The 16,386-nt window shown below is 54.9% G+C and overlaps 1 protein-coding gene across 5 annotated transcripts in view; it reads left to right on the plus strand.

Moving 5' to 3' along the window:
- RNF220 (ring finger protein 220) overlaps positions 1-16,075 on the plus strand; it is a 218,326-nt gene extending 202,251 nt beyond the window's left edge. For 2 of the 5 annotated variants that reach the window (XM_013044567.2, XM_045064400.1), the window contains 9 exons: positions 394-515; positions 880-1,012; positions 9,075-9,171; positions 9,386-9,472; positions 9,613-9,668; positions 9,803-9,881; positions 13,934-14,042; positions 14,186-14,260; positions 15,034-16,075. In XM_013044567.2, the coding sequence (XP_012900021.1) occupies positions 394-515; positions 880-1,012; positions 9,075-9,171; positions 9,386-9,472; positions 9,613-9,668; positions 9,803-9,881; positions 13,934-14,042; positions 14,186-14,260; positions 15,034-15,105 (830 nt within the window). In that variant the 3' untranslated portion in view covers positions 15,106-16,075. Of the gene's footprint in view, positions 1-393; positions 516-879; positions 1,013-9,074; positions 9,172-9,385; positions 9,473-9,612; positions 9,669-9,799; positions 9,882-13,933; positions 14,043-14,185; positions 14,261-15,033 lie in introns of all 5 variants that reach the window. The other 3 variants (XM_013044558.2, XM_013044571.2, XM_013044576.2) reach the window with 3 other exon arrangements.
- The last annotated feature ends 311 nt before the right edge of the window (positions 16,076-16,386 follow it).

Here is a 16,386-nt window from a genome sequence, read left to right on the forward strand (position 1 = left end):
GGCCCTCTGGCAGGGACCTTGGGTTCTAGCCAAGAGATGTTTGCTAAGAGAACCCACGGTCTTGGCCTTCTGGGCAGGTACTTAGCAACTTTTCAAGTCTTTGCTCATTGGACTTACTAAGCACTACAGGTAGGAAGGTATGGGTTGAACTTGAGCCATCTGTGGCCAAAGAGTAGACACTTTGCTGGCCCAGCACCAGTCTCCTCCGCAGGTGCTCCTGGTGAGACTCAGTCCCCAAAGAGTAGAGGTGCTGCGTAATGAGGGCCAGATCAGACCCTGAACAAAAGGGCTAATGGCTGGCAAGAGGTCAGGATGTGTCAGCTCCACGGGGATCCTGGGAGCTCCAGTGACCTTTTGCATGTTCTGTGCTTTGTTTTCGGTCTCTCCATGCAGCTCGGATTGGGAAAATGAAACGGAGGAAGCAAGATGAAGGGCAGGTATGTCCCCTGTGCAACCGCCCCCTGGCAGGATCGGAGCAGGAGATGAGTAGGCATGTGGAGCATTGCCTTTCGAAGGTAGAGGGGCCATCCCTACCTACCTCTTCTCCCCCACCCCCGCTTTCCCTGACACTAGCTGCTGACTGCCCCCAGATTTAGGGGCTGTGTTGGGGTCCCCGTGTGGTCTCAGCAGCTGCTGCTTCTCCGTTCTTCATCCTCTTCCTTTGCTTTCACACTTTCACTCCTTCCCTGGGGCTCCAGTAGAAAATTATTGGGAAGAGGCAAAGGTTCTTTGACTTTTGGATTGGTTTCCTTGAAAGGAGCCAAGAGCTGGGTTATGACCCACCAAAGCCTGGGGGCCAGGGCTGTGCCTTTCTTATAGACCTGGGGGAGCAGGTGGTGGTGGCCTGGAACCCACATGGTCCTGCTTTGCTCTTCACAGAGGGAAGGCTCCTGCATGGCCGAGGATGATGCTGTGGATATCGAGCACGAGAACAGCAACCGCTTTGAGGAATATGAGTGGTGCGGGCAGAAGCGGATCCGGGCCACCACTCTCCTGGAAGGTGGTTTCCGAGGTACAGGCGGCTGACATGTAAAGCACTGGTGCTCTGGTGGCCGGGCCTCTGCTGGGTATCCATCTGTTGGGAGCCGAGAGGCCAGGGCTGGTGGCTGGTCATCCGTTCCACCACGTGGGAACTGCTGCTGGCGGGGCTCCTTTGTGACCGTGCTGCCTGCCTGTGATGTGCATATTAAAATGGATGTATTTGGGTGGGGAAATGGAATCGAGGCTGCAAGCTAGGAGTGACGAGGGGGGCTCTCAGCCTCGGGTGATGCATTGAAGGTGACAGCCAAGCCGCGTTAGCACCTGCATAAAATATTAAAGGGACGGTTATGCATTTATCACTCCATCCCTCTTAAGGCTGATAAATGAGAATCCAGCAACCTGCTGTACACCTCCAGCACTGGGGGCCCTGAGGGCTTCCAGGCAAACACATTGGATTTTCCTCCTCCTCCTCAGCCCCACGTCAGGGAAATCAGTTACAGAGGAGAGAGTGAGTTATGGCAAAATTTGACCTCCCATGAGCTTCATTGGGGAATCTAATTTTAGCTCTGATCCCATCCCTTCTCCCCGGGTGCCCTCTGCCCTGAAGCAAGAGGGGCCTGGGCCCAGCTGCTCCCTGCTCCCCTTGGGCTCGCCCCTGTTACTACACAGGGGTCCTCAGGGCACTGCACAGCTCCATTGCCCTCCTAGCTCCTTGGAGGGATGTGGCTTCGCCCAGTGGAAGTGGAAGTCTCCCCCCCCCCCCCAACTAGGTCATACAGTAGACTGGCCAGTTGCCTAGGGTCATGTCCTCCTGTCAGACTCCCCTGCTCTGGTCAGGGGAAGAGGGAAAGAGTCTGCCTCCTGGCCTCCAGCTCTCCGCTTTCTGTACAAGCACAGCCGGCCCTGGGACTCACGATCATTGAGTGAACCAGTCTGCTTCCTGTCTGCCTCCAGTTCTCCAGGCAACACCCGTGGGAGTACTGGTGGGTCCCTGGGGAACTTCACAGTAGCCAGGAAGAGGGTCTCTGTCTTGTCAGGGCCATGCTGCATGGGCCGGTCCCAAGGAGTGGTCTCCATAGCGCCGTGCAGTGCAGACTGGACACATGAAAGGCCTCCAAGTTCAGGTCGGGCATTATGCCTCTGGGTTTCTCTCATTCCCCAAGCCTTTGGGGTCAGTCAGGATAGTGAAGGTATCAGGCAGGATGGTAAATCAGCCTAAACCGTTGCCCCACCCTGAGCTGGAGAAAGTTCATTTGCCATGTCACTCTGGTCCTGTCCTGGAGCTCTAGAGTGTCTGAGGCCCTGGAAGGATGAGCAGCAAAAACCCCAGGATCCTGGGAATGGGACACACAGGTGTCTGGCGGTGGCCCATCAGGGTCAGCTGCAGGACGCAGCTCTGGGTTCACTCTGTTGGCAGCTACAGATATATCTTCCATCACTGTGGCAACTTCTTAGGTTTCTTGGCACCGAACTGGACCTGGCCTTCTGGGCACCAGACCAGGCTTTCAGGGGCTACAGCTGCAGACGGGGCCTGCTGATTTGACGGTCCTTCCCCTGCGCTGGGACACACTTGCAGAGCCAGTGTGCGGTGCTCTTAGGCCCTGGGCGGGTGTCAGTTTTCCCTGAGTGTTTACACTGTGAGGTTGTTCCTTTCAAGAATTCCTGAGGGGAGTTCAAAGGGGGCTTTTCTTTGAGCGGTTTGGAGAGCGAGAATGAGAGTGAGGCTTGAAGAGGGAGCAGGGCCGGAGGTGCCTTTATCTGCAGAGAATGGCTCCAGCTTGCCTGATAGAAGCTGCTGCCGCCTCTTAAACAGCTTAGTGCAGTCAAAAGACAGGCAGACTTGAAAGGCTGTGTTACAGCAAGATCAGCGGGGGCCACGAGGCAGAGAGCGGGGCGCAGTGGAGCAGAGGAGGCTGAGGCTCCTCGGTGGGGGGGAGGGGGGCATCAAAGGAGGCCCTGGTTGATCCTGACTGCCTCTGCCCCTGAAACCCCGGCTGCAGAAGCTGGCCATCTGTCAGTCTACCCTCCCTGGCCAGGACCGGTAGGCCCCAACTCTTGGGGGGGTTGGGTGTGGCCCCGCCAGGCGGGCTGGTGTCAGTGCGGCGCATTGATCGCCCGCCGGGCGGGCCGGGCCGCAAGCCGGGCAGCGCGTGCTTAATGTGATTGAAAGGCAGTTAAAATGGCGGTGACCTTTTCAGGAGGAATTAGATTGCCTGCCAAGACCGGTTAGAGGGAGTGATAACGCCGGCTGAAGAAGCTGCCCAGCCGACTTCAGAGAGAGGGAGCAGAGGCAGGATGAGCGGGCGAGTGCTGAGGCCCATTTAAGCTGCGCTGTGCGTGCTGACAGAACAGAGATTGCTGTCCTTGTTAGATATGAAAGAATTGAAGAATTGCAGATAAGTTCCTGTATCCGATCATCCCCTATCCCTCCTCCCAGACCGGGGCCCCTTCGTCATCCTCAGCAAGCTTCCCACCAGGCCTACTGGGAACTGGTCTGATGGAGCAGATCTGTTACCTTGAGTGTAATCTGCTGTGGAGCTAGGGAACAAGCAAGAGTTTTGGTGGAGACACTTGGCTGAGGGGAACAGGCCTTGAAGACGGATCTGTGGCTATCAAGGGCAAAGCCTAGGTAGCTCGGACCCAGGAGTGCTTGGAATTGGGACTCTAGAACAAAATGAAAGACAAGACAGAACAGGTAAGCAGGCAGCAAGCACCAAGGTAGGTCCAGCTAAAAACAGTTCTTTAAGAGGCTAAAGGAAATAAAGATTTTAAGACAGGTCGGAAGACCTAAAACTTTCAGTATCTAGGAAGTACCGCGGCCTTCCCAGTTCTCAGAGAAATCCTGGGCTGTGTGCCTGAGCTGTTGATGTCCTCTCAGAACCTTAGGGTTGCTAGTCTGCTACTGCTCTTTCCCCCACCCAGCATTAGAATTGCATAAAGGGTAGCATGGAGCCTAGAGCTTCCCCAACATTCCCCTGAGAGAGCTTAGCAGTTAGAAAAAGATCCTCTTCTGGGGCACCATGCCAGCCCTGGGCAGAGCAAAGGGCTTCTGGGCTAAAGCAGCAGGCCTCAGTGAGAACCTAATGATACAGCCCCTTGGGACAAAAACCTGCTCCTTTCTATAGCCAAGAGAGGTATGTGATGAGTGAGCCACACCTCTCCACATTTCCTGTCTCCAGCTCCTGGGTCCTCAAAAAGAGACTTATGGTGAGCTCTGATCCTTCCCCTGTATTGGTTGCTGTTGAAAGTTCACTCAGCTGGATTTGGGGAGCCTGGAGCCCATCATGTCTGGAATGGACAGGCTAGAGAGAAGACATGGGAATGGTTGGTTTCAGATAAGGTAACAGTGATGGGGGCAGTCACAAGAGTGTGGAAGATGGAAACATCTCCCAGGAGACTGCACAGGAACTAGAGGGTGCTGTGGCTGTGTCTGAGCCCTGACAGGAAATGCTTCGCTAGAATCCAGCAGTGAGCCCCTTTGAATCAAACAGGTGGAGGGGAGGGAGAATGACAGTACTTAGAGGCCCAGCTGTGCAGGTCTCTGCCCTCCCCAGATCCTGGCCTGGTGACTCCATCTTTCTCAAGTTCCTCTCTTGGATTTAGGCTGGTTCCCAGTAGCCTGGGATGAGATCTCACAGAGAGGACAGCTCTGGCACCGATTTTTTAATGAGCTGTGGCCTGCTAAAACATCACCAGATCCTGGGTCAGGAGCTGAGAGGTACCGTGAGTCCCAGGGCACAGAACTAGGCCTTCCCCTAGCTGCTGCCCCCTCTAGCATGTTAGTTCCCAAAAGAAAGGACCCCTGTAACTAAAAGCATCCACAGTGTAACCGTGCTGCGTGGTCCGGTCAGTGACAGATGTTGGAGCAGCCAGCTGCTGGAGGCAGTCTTGGGACAGGGAGGGCTGGGGCTTCTGTTTTCTAGCTCCTACCACCTTTAGTTCTAACTGTTGCTTGGTGGGAGGGGCGAGGAGAGGTGGCAGGGAGCAGGGCACCTTCTGTCCCCTGTGGCAACTGACGGGGATTTAATCGCCTTTTGGAACACAATTGTTAAGCTGGGATAGAGGGAGTGCAGGCAGAAGGAGCAAGTATCAATGGTTTTAAACGGCGTCTGTCTCTCTGCGTCTCTCCTGACGTGAGGCAGTGAAACGCGTTATTGAGGAGGCCCGGAAAGTGGCTAAGTGCGTTTGACACACGCCAACTCCCTGCCTCCACACTGGATAATTGCATTGTCAACTGTTCAGCGAGGTGGCAGGTGACACTGCAGGCCGATTGATTGTCCCGCATCGCAGCTCCCCAGACTGTCAGCTCCCCAATCGATGGCGTTTACACAAGACACCGTAACTGCATCTGTAACTAATTCCAGTGTAAAACTCTCCGGAAACTGCTGCCCCTGTCTCTCCCCCCCGCCCCTCCCCAAGAGCATGGCCTCTGAAGGGCCCCAAGACTTTCCTTTCTCCCTGGGCTCAGGTTTTGTTAGAAGCAGCAGGTGAGGAAATTGATGGCTCCTTTTTTGTGGTTTCGGGTTCCAGGACGTTAGTGCCCCCAGTAAACGGGCATCTCCAGTTTCTCAATCGATCGCCTAATCAATTGATTAAATTAACACTGATTTTTTTTTTCTTCTCCTTGATGACCCAGGAAGAAATGAGTTTATGGGAGAGGTCATTTTTATAAAATTTAGACTTGCTTATCATTTTTGCACTTAATCCTCTCTGTTGCTAAGTATTTGTTTGGAGGGAAGGGATTTTTCACACTGCCTCCCCTCCCAGAACCCACTCTGCTGAGCATCGCTGACCAGCAGCCTTGTTTGCCTAGAGACAGCAGCTCAGCACACTGCGCCACTCTAGCTGGGGTTGAGTCATAGCAAGGGGCCTCCCCTGGTGACTAAAGGGTCCTCCAGGTCATCTTGGAGGTCCTGGGAGCTGAGTCCCTTCCCTGGATAGCAGCAGCAGGAGCGGCAGCTTGCTTGTTATCCCCGAAGCTACATGGAACAGGAGCCAGAGGCTTGGAAAGGAGCTGTGTGTGCCATCTTGCCTCTGAGTACTGGCTTGGGATGTTCCAGTAGCTGAGAACATAAAACGGCTATGGAGCCTTCCTCTCGAAGCTGGGGGTGGGGGGAGGGTGCCAAGTGGGGGGTGGGGGGACGCTGTCGGCATAAAATGGCTTTATGGCAGTTTCTTTTTATTATGATTCTGCCAGAAGTCCGCAAGTGACATTTCATTAAGAAAATAAAGTTTAATGTGCTGGGAAGGAGGTTGGAGGAGGCTGGGGCAGCATAAGAGGGAAATTGGCAGTAGCAGCCTGTTCTGAACACCTGTGGGGTAGGGAGAGGTTCCCAACATCTGTCTCCACAGGGGGATGGGGTCAGGGTCACAAATCAGAGACAGGCCTTTTCCTTGGTGGATAAGATGTGCCATGCTCTCTGTCCTGCCTGGCAGGTCGTCACTGCCCAGCTGGGGTTGAGGTCTGACAGGGAAGGTTATATCCTGAGAGGCCTCTGCCTCCTTTCGGACATAGGGCTCTCAGGACCTGACAGGACAGCGCCGTCAGCATTTTAGCCATCACTGGCCAGCTCTGCTGCATGCTGCTGAGACCACAGCAGTGAGTCCGACCTGGGCTTGCAGTTTGATGAGGGACCATGACAGTACATGTAGTTAAATATGACTTTGGATTTGCACGGAAGTCTGGGTGGACACCAAGGAAGGGACACCTACATAGAAATACCTGGGGAAGTCTTCACACTCGGCACCTCACGGGTGGAGATCAGATCTTGAAACTCTTGTGTCTCCAGTGCCAGGCCAGACTGTGGATGAACTCAGTAAAGGTTGAAAGAATGTTGGAGTATTTCTGGAGCAGCTGTGTGCATAGGCACTGTGAGTTCTTAGCAGGAGGTATGGCTGAGCTAGGTCAGACTTGCAGAATAAGCAGGCGTTTGTTCTGTAAACCAGGAAGGAGAAGAGATAACAAGATGTACGAAGGCGGTGGCGCACAGACAGACATGGAGGGTCAGGGAAAGCACAGTGGCTGTGCTCTGCTGGGGTGGGAGTCCTGGTCTAGGCCTGGCCGAGGAGAGGACTTCACGCCACAGGGTTGCTTTCTGTGTTGAGAAACCAGGACTTTTCCTGGCAGCTCTCTGGTACCGTTTTCTCAGCTTTGCCATGGGTCCTTTGCTTTCCTTCTCATACACTCACCAGGCAGGGCTGGGCAGGGCCTGGCCAAGGCAAAGGCTGTGAGGCTGGCTGCTGAACTGTGTGTACTTGGGGGAGGGAGCCTTGGCAGGGTTCGGGGGCACAGGCTGTAAGTGAACCTGATAGCTCCATTCTGATTGATGGCAGAGTTTGTCTCCTAAACTGTCAGAGGGTTTATAGAGGTGCCACTCAGCCACAGGGAGGGAATTGCTTGTCAGGACACCTGGCCGTGAATAGGAGACAGAGCTGTAACTTGGTGTTTTCTCAGCTTAATGGCCCCGCTGATGACCTGCCTGCTGCCTTGAGTTTGTTGGTGCCTCAGTGTGGAGGGGAGATGAGGGCTGGCGGGGGTGGGGGGGTGCAGAGGGGAGCTTAGCCAGTGCCTAGCATCTCGCTTTCCCTCGTGCTACTTGACTTCGGTATGGATGAAATCTTTGAGAGACCAGAGACGGGAGGCGTAGGTGGGGGAAAGAAGATCAGGAAGAAAAATGGTCTTGAAACAGGCTTAAAAGATGGAGAACATTCCACATGGAGCGAAAAGCATGAGCAAAAGTCTGCAGAGCAGGACATAACAGGGCCGTGTGAGGCTCAGTAAAGAGTGTGTGTGTAGGCATGGGGTGCTTGGGGCGACAATGAAGAAAGAGCAAAGGTGGACAAGTAGGAACATCCACAGCTTGCTGGGCCTGGCTGAGAAGATACACATGCGGTGGGAGACCATAGCTGGTTTTGGAGCCAGGAAAGGAAGGGTCAGAACCATCTGGGAAGCAGGATGAAGGAACAGACAAAAGGCTTGAGGACCCATCATAAGACTGTTGTCTTGATGAAAGTGGAAAGAACGGACAAGAAGACCTTTCTGAGATCATCAGAACCCCAAACTGCTTCCTCGCCTCTTTGAGGATTCCTTGCCAATTCTGCTTGCCATAGATCCCACTGTTTTCATCTCTCTCCATCCTGGCAGGACTGCTGTGCTTGCCAGTGGGATGTGGTCTGAGACCACTGGGCGGAGACAGGGGCAGGGAGGGAGAAAAGGCTCTGTGGCCCCTAACCATGCTCATCAGGAAGGGTGATCCTGGGTGTCAGAGCACAGGATCAGGTAAGGGGCCCTGATGTGGCTTGAGCAGCTCACCCGTCCCCACTGGCCAAGGGTCTGCCTGTGCTTGGGCCAAGTACACCTTGGTAGGGTCACCCACCTGCCTGGCCTATGGCCCTGCCTCCACCCAGCCTGGTTGCCTTTGTGGATTGCTTTGAGAAGCAGGTGTGCGTGCCTATCCTCCCTTGTCTGTCCCTTCCTAATCCCTTTCTAACTGCACTTGTCCAGGAATCTGGGCTGAGTGAGGTGGAGATGAATAATTAATGTCAGGCGCTTCAGACACCAAATATTTGAACAGCTGCCTGGTGTTTTTGCTGGCAAGGACCTGGCGGCCAAAATCAGGACGTTGGCTGGGGGTCTCACTGTGTGGCTCTGACTAGCCCTAGCCAGTTTGCTCTTCCTTTTGATGGACTGTCACAGTGGACCATGGGACACAGGGGATGGCCAGGTCTTGCGTGGGGGTGGCTCTACAGACATGAATTTCTGTATCCTCTTACTGCTCTAACTAGATCTGGAAGACAGGTGGACAGCAGGCTAGCTTGAGTGTCTCCTGAGGACCTGACATAGTATATGAATGGGCTAGTTCATGAGCAGAGACCACCAGGAGCAGTAAGAAGTGGCAGAGGAAAAGGAAGAGTGAAAGGAAATGAAATGTCAGAGCCAAGAGTACCTAAGTATTTGGCTCTGTGTTTCAGGCCCAAATTTCTGTCTGGGCCTTACCTGGCTCCAAACTTAAGCCTCACCTAGAGGCATCAGAAGGGGCACGCTTGGTGTAGTCTCGTTCGCCCCGGTCCTACTCATGTCTTGCTTCCCACAGGCTCTGGCTTCGTCATGTGCAGCGGCAAAGAGAATCCGGACAGCGACGCTGACCTGGATGTGGATGGGGATGACACTCTGGAATATGGGAAGCCGCAGTATCCTTGGGGCACTGTGGGACAAGATGGGGCTGGTGGGACAGGCCAAAGGGAATTGAAAAAGTAGCCAGCGGCTCTGGTACTTGCCTATACCCTCCTCCCACCCCCCCCCACCCCCCCGCAAACTTTGGGGTCAGTGTCAAAGCTTTAACCAGGATTCAACCTTCACGGCCTACTGCAATCTAGGATCTGTTGTCCTTGACCACTATGCCAGATACACAGAGGCTGACGTCATTCCCTGCACAGGCGAGGAGCCTGGTGAAGCCAAGGAGAGAGAGGCACTCCGGGGCGCAGTTCTAAAGCAAGTGTGGGCACAGGCTTGGGTGGGTGGGGTAGAGGGATGGAAAGTCCTAAGGTGGGGGAGTCAACCCAATACCCACCCTCAGGGCTCCTCTGCCTGCCTTTAGGGCTCACTTTGTTCTTTTCCCCTCCTTTCCCTAGTGGCGGCCCTCCTAGCACACGCATCACACCTGAGTTCTCTAAATGGGCCAGTGATGGTAAGTCCTGACCCACCTTGAGAGTAGTGGGGAAAAGGGGACATCCTTTGGGTAGTGGTGACTGACTCAAGCCCAGTCCCTCACCTGTGCTGCCCAGTCTGGCCAGAATATGAGTTGCCCCTCTATCCCAGCAGAGATGCCATCTACCAGCAACGGTGAGAGCAGCAAGCAGGAGGCCATGCAGAAGACCTGCAAGAATAGTGACATCGAGAAGTGAGTGTCCGACCAGGAGAGGGGCCCCTGGGATGGCAGTTCAGGGAGGGGAGAGAGGGGGGCTCTCTGTTAGCAGGAAGGCCTTCTGCCAGGACTCTTGGCCCTCCAGAGCATGGCTTAGTCCTGCGGTCCTGGGCACACGACAGCAGTGGGGCCCAGCTGGTGCTAAGCGTGACTTTGTGAATTGATCGCTGGGCCACTGCCCTGGGAGTCCTGGCGGAGGGAGGAGCAGTCCGCCCGCCTGCCTGCCCGCTGCGGCGGCCTCCACCCGGGAATGTGATGTATGGCCGCCCAGCCCAGCCAGCGCACTTGATTCATCTCCAGTTTCTGTTTCTTAATCGGGAGCTAAATTGGTTTCATTTTTCTTGTCCCGGGTGGCGCTCGCAGTGGATTTTAGGCAGGAGCATTGGGTCTCATCACTTCTGGTAAGGAATTTTTGGCCTGGGTTCTCTGGCAGAGGGAAAGGAGATCCGTTAGCAATTCACATGAGACTGGCCAGCCCCAGCCTGGATCCCCAGGAGCCACAAGGACTTGAAATCAGCTGGGCATCTTACCGCCTTTCCAGAAGCCCAAGCAAGGCCAGTTCTGGCACCTAGAAGTGGCACTGTCCGGCTGTAGCTGCCTGGAGTTGCTGCTCTTGGCCACTGCTTACTTCTCCACACCCCACCCCTCTCTCTGCTGGAGGATAGGTTGCCTGGGGTTAAAAGGCAGCCTCTTCATTCCAGGGCCAGTGTTCCATCTTGCCTCCTGCCAGGAGAGTGGATTGCAGGCCAGTGCAGGGCTGGGTCGGTGGCCCAGGGTCACCTCCCATTTGTTTCCCTCCATTTTGTGTTGTCATAAATTCATTCCAGCCCGTTGTGGTTGATCAGTTTATCTCGGCCGGGGCCGCGAGTGCTGCTGGCATGATGTATGGGCCGCGGCTCGGGGCCCGGCTGCCCATGAATCACCGCAGCTGCTCCGTGTCAGTGCTGGAGCGGGCCGCACGGGTTCGGCGCAACCAGCTTGTGTGTGGGGGGGGATGACGTATGGATGTTTATTTAATAATTCTCTCCTACTCTAGCTGAGCGGGGCGGGCGGGGCCGTAAGGGGCGCCCACCCTTGTCTGGAGGGGCTGCTCATAAATCAGAAAGACAAGATCATTAATCAGGGATGGCGCCCGAGGGGGAGGTGGGGGCCAGAGCCAGTGGCCATCCATGAAGGTACTACCCACCCAAAGCTGGGTAAGTTGGGACTTCTGTCCCACCTGTATGAGCACAGGCACCAGTAGGCGAGGTTCTCTGGGATGAGTCATATGTGGAGATCTCCACCGGGTCTGGCCCCACCAAGATTGAGACCTGTCAGTCCCCATGACTTCCTGGTACACACAACGTGGGTTCCCGCCCTAGATCTTTTTCACAACCCAGGCGAAGCAGGACGCCATGGCTGCTTCCAGGAAATTCTCTACCCCATGCCCCAGAGGGTGTCAGGAATAACTCACAAGTAGCCTGGGTCAGGGACTGGAGAACCAGGTATTGTACCAAAGCAGAGATACCAACCAGGTGTTTACCGAGCAAGTCCACAGTAAGGTGGGCTCTGCAGTCGGATGTGGCCTATAGAGCTTTTGGAGATGATGGGGGAGATAGCTTCATCCTCTCCTGGCCCCATCCTTTTTGCCTTTCTAGCTCTAATTCCTCTGATACAGAGTTTGAGAGTGCTCTGCTCTGGGCCTTTGTCCCCCGTCCAGGCCTCAGGGTCCCAATTTTTGAAATAACTACATAGGACCAGGCAGATGCCTAGCCTGGTCCTTAGAGAGAAAGGGAGCACAGCTACCTTGTCTCCTTGGCAGAAATTCACCAATAGTCCAGATGAGAATGGCACATGTGGCATTGGGCAGAGCGCCAGGGGAAGAGCTGTGCTGGCACCTAGTGGCACTGTCCGGGTCAGGGGGCTGATGAAGGGGCTTTCCAGATCTGGAAAGTTGAGTGGACACTTGCAGCATCAGCCAGTGTCAGAGGAGCCGGAGTCCTTCCCTTCGCAGCTTCCATGGATAGAGGCAGGGTAGAGGGAGTTGTGGACCCATGGAGTAATAGATTGAGGGCATCCCTGACACAAGGACACAACACCAAGACTTCCTCTTCTTTGTTGCTGCTGGTGCCCTAAGAGAGAAAGGTTAGAGATCAAAGTCTGTTGCTGCCCATGGAATGTTACCCACCATCCTCCCCATGCCCCCTCATATCACTTAACGCCAATACCACCTGTAAGCTTTTGGGCTTTCTGCGGCAGTTTTCTGTTCCAAGCCGGCCGAACAGGCCATCCTTGGAGAACGTCTCTGCCCCCACAGCGCCACACTTACGATTCCCCTCAGACTGGTCCCTCTTACCACCCTCCTCCGGTGGGCCCAGCAGCTTTCCGTTGCCTGTGAGATCAGCTTCACTTTCAGATTGTGGACTCCAAAGTCTTCCCCCACTTTCCCCACGTTAACACTTACCCATGGGTGAGCCTTACGGCCACATGGATCTCTTGGCCTTTGTTCTCCCAGTCCCGGTCCCGTTCCCTGGGCCTAGAGACCCTGCTCCTCCTGGATATTGTCAGTGTTGTAATGTTAGTCACAGAGTGATCGATGGATCACAACAGCAGTCTCGGGTTTGAATCCCAGCTCCCCCACTCTGTGTGAACCATAGGCAAGCTGCTTCATGTTCCTCTGCTGCTTTAGTTTCTTCATATATAAAATGGGAATATTACAATCTCCTCATGGGGTTTTTGTGAGGTGTAAATAAAATAATAATTTTCAATCCCTCAGTACAATCGCTGGCATTTAGTAAGCGCTTAATAAATTTTGGCTCTTTTATTTGTGTTATCATCATTATTATTCCCTAAGGCCCATCTCTAGCAGCATCTTTTCTGCTCCTCCAGGCAGCATTCTTCTTCTCTGAGTTCCTCTAGGTTCTGTTCAGTTGTTTCAGAAGGGGTAGGAGGGATCACCCCACTCCTTCAGCTAGTCCTAGCTCTTCACTGTTCAGGACCGCAACCCAAAGAGCCTTCCAGAAGTTACAGGGACTTTCATGGGCAGAGCTTGAACAGCAGGTGAGGGCCCTCAGGGCATCTCATGTGCCCCGGAAGGAACAACAAGGAGCCCTTGAGGTAGGGCGGTCCTGTGGCCCAGGACTTGGATTCTGTGGGACTTGTGCAGTCTCCACACCTCATACTCTGGGGGTGAGACTGGCTTTTGGGTCAACAGACATTTACTCACACTCCCGTGCCCGCTGTGGGCTAATGTCCGTGGTCAGTACTGGTGGCGTGAGCAGCCTGTGGTTGGGAGACTGCATCTTGCCTGGGAGACAGGGATGTTTGCAGTTGCACTGCTGTGGTGCGGTCCGCTGCAGGGTGCCAGAGAGCACAGGAAACCAGCCACCCACGGTGGGGCTGGCAGGAGGTGGGGTGGGCCAGAGGAAGCAGGAAGTATTGCCAGAGGCCAGGGGCGTGGAAAATGGTGCTGGGTGTGGGAAGCTTCAGTTTGGTTTGGATGGAGCATCACGTGCGGCGGGGTACTAAGGGATATGGGCCAGGGCTAGGCCAAGGAGTCCCTGTTCAGCTTCCAAGAAGTTTGATAGAGCTGTATTCTGAGGGAAACATTGAAATGTTAAAGTAGAAATGGTCAAATCTGCAAAATTCTAGGTGCTGAGAGAATGGAATGAAGGGGCCATTCAGGTCAGGAGAGGAATTGTAAGAGAAACCATGAGGGCCTGGACCAGAGGTAGTAGTGGAGACTACCAAGATACTAGAAACTAGATGACAGATTGTAGGTGTCGAGGGTGACTGGGAAGGAATGGTTTGAGAATGGTTCCGAGGTATCTGGTTTGGAAATTCACCAAGATGGAGGTGGAGGAACAGGAGCGTGGAGAGTTCAATTCAAGAAAGAGGAGTTTTCAGATAGAGGATTTCGGCAGGTGGGGAGCAGGGACATGTGGGGGACATTTATATATTGCTTCTAGAATTCAAGGGAGGTGTGGGCTGGAGGTTCAGGTTAAAGATGCCAGCCTGCTGCCTGCCCAACCAAGCCATCCTCTTTACAGAATCACCGAAGATTCAGCTGTAACCACGTTTGAGGCCCTGAAGGCTCGGGTCAGGGAACTTGAACGGCAGCTATCCCGTGGGGACCGTTACAAATGCCTCATCTGTATGGTGAGAGAAAGGGAACCTGGGATGCCTCTGGTCAGGCTTCAGTGCCCTCTGGGGGTTGGAAGGGGCCTTTGCACTGTGATTTGAGCTCTTTAGAGGGTGGGCCAGCCTCAGAGTGACCCCTTCTCTGCCCCACTCTTCCCTAGGACTCCTACTCGATGCCCCTAACATCCATCCAGTGTTGGCATGTGCACTGCGAGGAGTGCTGGCTACGGACCCTGGTGAGGTGGCATGCGGTTTGGGGAGTGGAGGGCAGTCTCTGGTGCTGCCCACACGTCCATGCTTATTCTTGAGCCTGCTTGAGGGGAGGGTGGTGCGAGGGGCAGGGGAGAGCATGAGCATCGAACACAGCAGCAGGAAGCCAGGATATTCACCCTCCCAGACTCCCCCCCCCCACATTCTCTCCTCCCCCACCAGGTTTATTCTCTCCCTCAAAAAAAAAAATTCCCTCCCTCCATGGGTTTGCTGCCTGCTCCCCTCCCCCTGCCCACCCCCAAGGCTCCCTCTGTCACATACACTGGTGAGATCCCGGGTCAGGAGGAGGCTGGTTGTGGGTAAGCAGGACCAGGGCCTCAGCCCCTCCCCCTGCCATTACTAGGCTCCTTCTGCTCCTGCCCCTGTTCTTCGCTCTGGAGCAGCCATTAAAATGTCGCCCGGAGACAGCAATAAAAGGCCCGGACGTGGGCTCTGTGTCCTGATCAAAGGCCGCATGTAATCTCGTTAGGGCCGCCGCAGCCACAGCTGGACCCAGCCTTGTTCTCATTACCGGGGCTCCCGCTGCGGGGCTGGCCAGGCGGTTTGATCCTGGCGTCCCCCCAGCACAGGAGTGCGCCTGCCTGCTTGCAGAGGCCGCCTGTGCATCCCCAGCCCGGGCTGGCAGGACCAAGGTGCCAGCATACATGGGCGCAGGGAGACATGGCTGCAGGCCCGGGTGCTCTCACCAGCAAACAAGCTGCGTAGTGTGTGACCAGAGCCTTCCCTGTTCTCCCTGCAGGGTGCCAAGAAGCTCTGCCCTCAGTGCAACACCATCACAGCGCCCGGAGACCTGCGGAGAATCTACTTGTGAGCTAGCCGCCCTTGGCGGCCCTTGCTGCGAGCAGCCCCACCTGCCCGCCTCTGTGATGTGACCCTCCCCCTTGTACATACTTGCACACAGGTTCCCCATGTACATACATGCGCGCGCACACATATTCGTGTGTGCACACATGTGCGCGCACACACACACACACACACACACACACACACACACAGGACTTTGGAGCCAGAGTGGAGGCTGAGGCCCAGGCCCTGCCTGCTGGCTGCTACCAAGCCTGGGACCATACCTATTCCAGGTTCTGTTCCCAGGGTGGGGCAAGGAGGTGGAGGTAAGGGGGAGTAGCGGGGCAAGGCTCCTGAGATCCAGCCCCCAGACGGACAGACGGACAGACAGACATGCAAACGCCAGACTGAAGCACATGTAATATAGACTGTGTATGTTTACAATGTTGTGTATAAATGGGACAACTCCTCGCCCTCCACTCCGTTCCCTCCCCTTTGGTTGTATGATTTTCTTCTTTTTTTAAGAACACCTGGGAGCAGTGCCCCCTTCAGGGCTGGCTGGGGGCTCGGCCCATCCACCTCTCAGGGCGCCTGCCTCTCTCCCCATGGCATCCCTTTCCCTCTCCTATGTGCTCGGTGTTCAGTGGTGTATATTTCTTCCCCCAGACATGGGGCACATGCCCCAACGGACACGATCCTCTTCTTAGTCTTAGCTCCTGGAGCTCTTTATAAGGAGTTGGGAGAGGGGGGAGACACAGGAAATGGGAACCGAGCTGAAGCAGGGGCTGAGATGGGGGCTGGATGAGTGTGCTTCTGGCTGCCCAGCCTTCTGCCAAGAACCATTCCTGGGATTAGAACTGTTCCCAGGGAAAGTGGTCTCCCCTGCCCCTCCCGTGGGCCCCATGGTGTGATGCTGTGTCTGTATATTCTATACAAAGGTACTTGTCCTTTCCCTTTGTAAACTACATTTGACATGGATTAAACCAATATAAACAGCTGCTGCCTGTGTGTATGAAGGGCTAGGTGATGGGGCAATGTGGACAGAAGCAGTTAAGGGGTTAATTCCTGGCAGCAGTGTGGGGCAGAGGATTGGATGTCGGTGTGCAAAGCAGTGCAGGTTTGGTCTGTTCAGGGGGCCCCTGGAGCACTCCATCAGGAGTGGGGGTGGGGCTGGGGACCCGGACTCCTGACTATTGATGGGTAGGGGCTCCAGGTTAATTCCTTATCGATGCAGAATCGTCAGCTCATTAATCACAGAAGAGGTCAGAGCTTGGGGGTACACAGCTCTATCCCCCAATCTAGAGCAAGA

Source organism: Mustela putorius, unplaced genomic scaffold (genome assembly GCF_011764305.1).
Source record: "Mustela putorius furo isolate JIRA1106 unplaced genomic scaffold, ASM1176430v1.1 tig00003853_pilon_pilon_pilon, whole genome shotgun sequence".
NCBI classification, from domain to species: Eukaryota; Metazoa; Chordata; class Mammalia; order Carnivora; family Mustelidae; genus Mustela; species Mustela putorius.